The following is a 6,524-nucleotide window of genomic DNA, read 5'->3' as shown; positions in this document are numbered from 1 at the left end:
ATATATGGTTAAAGAGTTTCATTTCTCAAGTTAGAGTTGTTGATTCTATTTTTTGGCCATTAATAATATATTGTGACGATTCTAGTGCAGTTTTTATGGCTAAAAATTTCAAAAGTGATAGTCAAAATAATCACGTTGACATCAAGTAGTGGTCATAGAACACATTAGTACTGGATTGATAATAGCTAATCCTTTAACTAAAGGCATGCCACCAATAAAATATAAAGATCATGTGGCTAAAATGAGAATTGGTCGCATCATGTGATTTGTTGTTGTATGGACGACTTTTGTTATATGAAACTTTTATTTAGTTGTTATGTTATTCTCAATTTTTTATGTACACATTTTGTTGTTTCTAAGAATAACAATAATCATTGGATCTGGAATAAATAAGATTTATTCAATTAAAATGTGTTGTCACGTATAGGCTAACATTAAAGAAATAAGATGCATTGTGATACATGGAAAATATTACTAATTCTTAGAGGACTTGTCGTCATGATCCATGCATTTTGTTTCTTTTCTTTAAGTATAGAGTGCTTGTGGATTTGGTTGGATCAGCTGTTTGATGAAATTGTTGAGATCAAACGGGAGAATGTTATCTATAATGTGATTGCACATTTTTTGGGATGTGGTTTTTAAAATAAAAAAGAAAAATACCGTTTGACATTAACCCACATTTTCTCCTTTGAGTGAAGGTTATTCCGGCATACAATGTTCTACATTGTACCTTTTCGATGACATTCGCCCATTTGGAAACCAACTTGATGGAAGGTAGTTTATAAAAGAGGATCGTTTATTTATGTAAAGGCATGATGAGGTCTAAACCAAACCCTCTCTTTTGAAAATACACCATCAGTATGCGATGGGATTGAGTTAATAAAGTGTGCCCATAATTACTGTTGAATTGCCGTCGAATCTCTGCAAATTTCAGTCACGAAAAATTATAAAATGGTTAGAGGTCAGATTTATTTTAAGTCTTGTTTTCCACATATGATTCCAATTGATACTTGAATTCTGTTCTTCAATGCATTTGTCTTACAGTAAAACCATAAAACTCGCACCTTTTAACTATATACTCCACAATGTGTACATGTGTACACATACGTATATGTGCGTATTATAGGTCTATGTATGTATGGGCACGTGTCTTGTATGTATGGCCAGATTTTTAATGGGTCCAAGGAACTAATATCATTAGTCTAGCAAGGTTGTTTGAATAATTTGTGGACTTGCAAAAACATTCGATCGTCCAACTTCGACATTAAATTAATCCAACGACCTTTTTGGACGATCTTATGCCATATCACATATAAAGCAGAAGGCAAACCAAAAGTTTTAGGGTAGGGATCTCCAAATTTGAACTTACAGCATTTTTAGAGGAAAACATGCATGTCAAACGTTTGGGATGTAGTTTCCTCCTATTTTTCTTACTCCTTCTCTCTCTCTCCCCCACCCACCCCCCCCTCTCTCCCTCTCTCCTCCTTTCTCCCGGCTATGCTACCGGCCCGCCATCGTTATCAGTCCGTGCCAACGTGACTCCATCCTTGTCATCAATGCCTATGCTAGTTTGAATCCGTGTCCGCATGTCAGTGCGCGCTTGGAGGTTCCATTCGAAACTAAAGAGGTCAAAAACCTCCATGCGAACTTGTCGACGGGAGCTGCGATTTTTATGGTGGCAATCAAGAGAGGGAGAGAGAGAGAGTTTTCGCTTGTTGAAGTGTCGATGTCAATTATTAAGGGGGTAAAAGGAATACGTAAGTTAACCCCGCATATTAAGAGGATCTTGAACCTATATTGATAGCTAGGCACACCTTCTTTTACGAGGTAGGATATGAGATTGACAGGGATCCAAGGTTGTCCAATTGCGACTGGTAACCAGTACTCGAGACTAAAAGGATGAGCTCAACTAATTTGGTACTCGAGAGACGAGTTGACTCTCAAAAGGGGCGTTATGAACACTAGGCGGCTTCGACGAGTATGATAATCGAGAGATATGGGAAAGCTCAACCCAAGCCTTTCGAAAATAGATGATTTTGGAAAATCATTAACTAGCAATTGAACCCCATAAATACACAACTATATATAGGCAACTAGAGGGGAAATTATCAAAAAAAAAAAAATTAAACATATTGCACCTACATCAACTTAGTCATAAACTTTTTAATTTGGATAATTTAGTACTAAACCTATCAACAATTTGCCAAGGTAGTCCATCTAATCAATTTTAGCCGAAAATCGCTAACATAAATGTTGGTCGTCTTATGTGGTATCATTGGTCCTGACTAGACAATTTTTGTAATTTTTTACTATTTAATTATTTTTTCCCTTTATGGCGGTTGGTGAGGGTTCGGCAACCCGGCCACTAGACGAGGGCTTGCAAGCCCTCACTAGATTGGATGAGCACAACCGTCACCCAAGTAAGGCTAGCCAGCTTGTGGCTTGCGAGGGCAACCCTTGCCCAGGCAAGGCTGTCCCTTCACTTGTGGCTGGCGAGGGCGGCACTTGCTAGAGCCGGGCAAGGTGATCCTCGCCTAGTCCTCTGTCATCATTGCCTAAGGCTAGCCATTGGCGAAAACCAAAGAGAAACTATAGTAAAAGGATAGAAAAAAAAAAAAAAAAAAAAAGATGAGAAAATGGTAAATTTCCCGGCAACCACACACAACCGAAAATGCCCTGCCCAACCCCTCTCTTATCTCCAAACCTACTCAACCACCTCTCTTTAATAACCCCAGCCACGTTCTCCCTGCATCCAATCCAACCAGCTGGCTCTTGAGTCCGTATTTATTGTGCGTAGGAGACCACCAGTCAATGATGCAACACCATCTTGGCAAATCTCACAAGCACCAAAGGAGGGAGAAAGAGCCTGAACGGTCCCCATTGCAATTTCGTTCACTTTTCACATGTAGAATTGACCTTGGCTTGCCCCTCACGTCGCGGTACCCCACCTTCATAATGAGATGTCATGCGTAACAAAGCTGATCATAGTAAAAAATGGAGCCGTTGGCATACGTCTTGCGCACCGTTTGTCGAGTCAATACTGAGTCCGGTTACACAATTTTCCTTCTACTCGCTTCTTTCCTGGGGGACCACCATGGTCACGCACGCATTTTCTACTCCTAGAGATTTTTAATGGGATTGGTTAAGCAACTTTCTGCATATATATAAATGTAGGAGGCAAGGTTGCTCATGTGTGAGTGATGCGCTTGAGAAAGATCGATAGGCAAAAAGAGAGAGAAAAACAGGATGGGGACTCTATACCAAGAACCTCCACGCCTCATCCAGGACCTCAGGGTCACCGTTCACGACACCTCCCTGGTGTTCCCGTCCAAACCCGTCCCCAACAAGCCCTTCTTCTTGTCCAACATCGACAAGGTCCTCAACTTCGACGTCCAGACCATCCACTTCTTCCCTGCGCACGTGGAGTTCCCCCCTGACAAGGTGACCGAGACGCTGAAGGTCGCACTCGCCAAGATCCTGGTGCATTATGAGTTCCTGAGTGGGCGGCTCAAGTTCAACGCTGCGAGTGGGCGGCTGGAGATTGAGTGCAACTCGGAAGGAGTGGGGTTCGTGGTGGCGTCCAGCGAGTGCAGCCTGGACGACGTTGGGGACTTGGTTTATCCAAACCCGGCCTTCGAGCGGTTGGTCACCAAGTCTATGGACATTCTGCAACCTGACAATCAGCCCTTGTGCATAGTCCAGGTATGTAATGTATGTGCAATTAAAGTGAGCAGTGATACAACGGACATTTCCGTGAGAATATTACACTATACACATATATACATTTCCGAATTTAAAGCCATATGATAATGAGCTTGCAGCTTGCAAAGCCCGAATTATTTGATTAGTGAGCTGGAAACTGCACATTATTTAGAGGAGATATAGCTTCTAAAATGCAAAATAACATCTCCTGAAATATCGTCTAAATCCGTCTAAAATCACATTCCAGAAATCCTAGAGATGGAATAAAATAACAAAATAGCGATCTAGGTGAATATATCTGGCCTTGAGTCGGCGAGTATGTGTGAAATTAACGTCATTACATAAGATGTTTTGTGGAATGTGTGGTACGAAACCATCTAATCTCCATGAACAAGACTGAGATTAGCTACTCTTCTACGATGAAGTTCCTGATCGGATCCGTTGCCTACGGCAATCATCGTTGGTCGGTCACGCACGGCCACGTTATATTTCTCTTTGCACTGTTACACCCACCACCAGCTAATAAATGCAGGAGCTCTTGATCTCCTTCCGTCTCTTGAGAGAAAACTGGGGTTGCGAGCCTCCCAAATCATCTCCACCTCTGCACCACCTCGGCCCGGTGGCCTGACCAATTTCTTCATGATCGGTCCCTGTCGGAAGAAGAAGAGGAGCCGCCGTACCCATTTCTTTATGATTCAGTCTGTGAATTTTAATCGCTCCGGGCCATGGGTTCGAAAAGTTTCTCAATAGCATTGGCCTCCACATTGTGTTGTTAGATAACGTAGTAATTGCAAGATGCCTCGTGATTCACTCACCTCGTCGTCTTCAGTTTACAATAGCATTATGCAATGGTTAAACCATGCGCAACTTCATGTGGAGTTCGTCGATCGCTACACGTCGCATGATTTGTAGATAGATGGATGGTTTTTCGGTACTCTCCTTGTGATGAGACGAGGTAGCGTTTCTCGCTTTGTGATGTCGATGATTGGTTGGACAGGTGACGTCGTTCACGTGCGGGGGATTCGTGATGGGGATATCGACCAATCACGGGACCTTCGACGGGTTGAGCTTCAAGATGTTCTTGCAAAACCTGGCCGCGCTCGCTGCCGACAAGCCTCTGGCGGTGGATCCCTGCAACGACAGGCGGCTCCTGGCTGCCCGCTCGCCGCCGCAGATCTCGTTCCCCCACCCGGAGCTGCTCAAGCTTGACGTCGCTCCGGGCCAAGACTCCTCGCGCCCCCTCGTGTTCAAAGATACCCCTGAGGACCTTGACTTCAAGATCTTCAAGCTCTCTCCCAAGGACATTGCCCATCTCAAGGAGAAGGCCGCCAAGGACGCCGGCGGCCCAGGCTCACCCTATCCCAAGGCCCGTGTCACCGGCTTCAATGTCGTGACTGCCCACATATGGCGGTGCAAGGCCCTGTCGTCGTGTGATGGCACTGACGATGGTAGTAGCAAGAGCCGATCATCAACGCTGCTGTACGCGGTGGACATAAGGCCAAGGCTGGAGCCCCCGCTGCCACGGGGTTATGCGGGGAATGCAGTGCTGACGGCATACGCAACGGTGACGTGCGGGGAGCTGGAGGAATGGCCGCTAGGGAGGCTGGTAGAGATGGTGACAGAGGGGGCGGGGAGGATGACAGACAAGTATGCGAGGTCGGTCATCGACTGGGGGGAGGTAAACGTGGGGTTCCCGCACGGAGAGGTGCTGGTGTCGTCGTGGTGGAGGCTCGGGTTCACCGATGTGGAGTACCCGTGGGGGAGGCCGAGGTACAGCTGTCCACTGGTGTACCACCGCAAGGACATCATCTTGCTCTTCCCGGACATGATCACGACTAGCCCAAATGGCGGCGATGGCGTTAATGTCTTGGTTGCCCTGCCCGGCCCGGAGATGGCCAAGTTTCAGTCTCTGTTCCACAAGTTCTTGGCCTGAGACAATCCAGGACCTTAATTTGCATTATTCAGATCCATATATCTATATCTATATCTATATCTCTATATAGATATATAGATGCACGTTGGGTTTGGTACGTATATGAACATATGCAGATAGAGATGAGCATGTGTGGATTTTATCTGTGGATGTACTCATGCAAGTATCGTATATGAACGTCGGGCGGCCAAAATCGTCTCTCGCTCATCAGTGTAGGTGAGAACCCGAAGATTGTTGCCTTTATTTGATTATTATATGGTCATATGTCTCGACTCTTGGATCCATGGGTTTTGTTCATCTTCGATTTTCATTGTAAGGTTACATAATTTGGAAATCCCGCTTACTTTCCTGTTCAACTATACATGGACGACGCGAAAGTAGACGCATCTCTCTTGCTTTGGGGTGAATTTCTTGCTGGACGGAGTTCGGATTGAGTCCCGAAGATTGAGATAGGTTTGGTGTGAGTTTGACGCACGTTAGGACAGGGGACTGAGTGTTATTAGCCGGTGCATGAAGTACATGGGTAGAGTGAAGTAGATCCTCGGATATTTGAAGGGACCTCATTGATTGGAATCAAGTAGTTAAGAGATGGCTGTTGTAAAGAGTTAATGAGCCATATGAATCTAATCACATTGGTGACTTGAATGAGCGCAAAATGTTAGGGGCACATGTTCAAGTAGGTGGTACAGTAAGTTGAAATGCATTGTTGCAGGACAATGTTTTATTCCTTTATAGCAAAGGAGACAACATGGCTTTTTTTTTTTTTTTTTTTTTTGGGGGGGGGGTGGGGCGGCGGCAATTAATTCTCAAACTCTGGATTGTAGCGGAAAAGTGTTACCAGACATTGTGGCAGCCAAGCTGCACTATAATGTAGCTTTGAATCCTATCT

At 44.6% G+C, this 6,524-nt stretch overlaps 1 protein-coding gene across 1 annotated transcript; it reads left to right on the top strand.

Annotated features, from left to right (window-relative positions):
* The first annotated feature begins 3,178 nt into the window (after window positions 1-3,178).
* Window positions 3,179-6,021, top strand: LOC104426975 (fatty alcohol:caffeoyl-CoA acyltransferase). Its single transcript, XM_010040142.3, has 2 exons — window positions 3,179-3,702; window positions 4,700-6,021. The coding sequence occupies exons 1-2, from the start codon at window positions 3,247-3,249 to the stop codon at window positions 5,633-5,635; spliced, it is 1,392 nt and encodes a 463-aa protein (XP_010038444.1). The 5' UTR covers window positions 3,179-3,246; the 3' UTR covers window positions 5,636-6,021.
* The last annotated feature ends 503 nt before the right edge of the window (window positions 6,022-6,524 follow it).

The sequence above is a fragment of the Eucalyptus grandis genome, chromosome 2 (assembly GCF_016545825.1).
Source record: "Eucalyptus grandis isolate ANBG69807.140 chromosome 2, ASM1654582v1, whole genome shotgun sequence".
Taxonomy (NCBI): domain Eukaryota; kingdom Viridiplantae; phylum Streptophyta; class Magnoliopsida; order Myrtales; family Myrtaceae; genus Eucalyptus; species Eucalyptus grandis.
Note: the sequence above shows the minus strand (reverse complement) of the source record. Positions and strands in the feature narration are given on the sequence as shown.

Bases quoted from the DNA above. Each gene is read 5' to 3' on its own strand.
- LOC104426975 (XM_010040142.3), top strand. From the start codon at position 3,247: ATGGGGACTCTATACCAAGAACCTCCACGCCTCATCCAGGACCTCAGG. The intron at 3,703-4,699 runs GTATGTAATGTA...TTGGTTGGACAG, and splicing joins AGCCCTTGTGCATAGTCCAG to GTGACGTCGTTCACGTGCGG.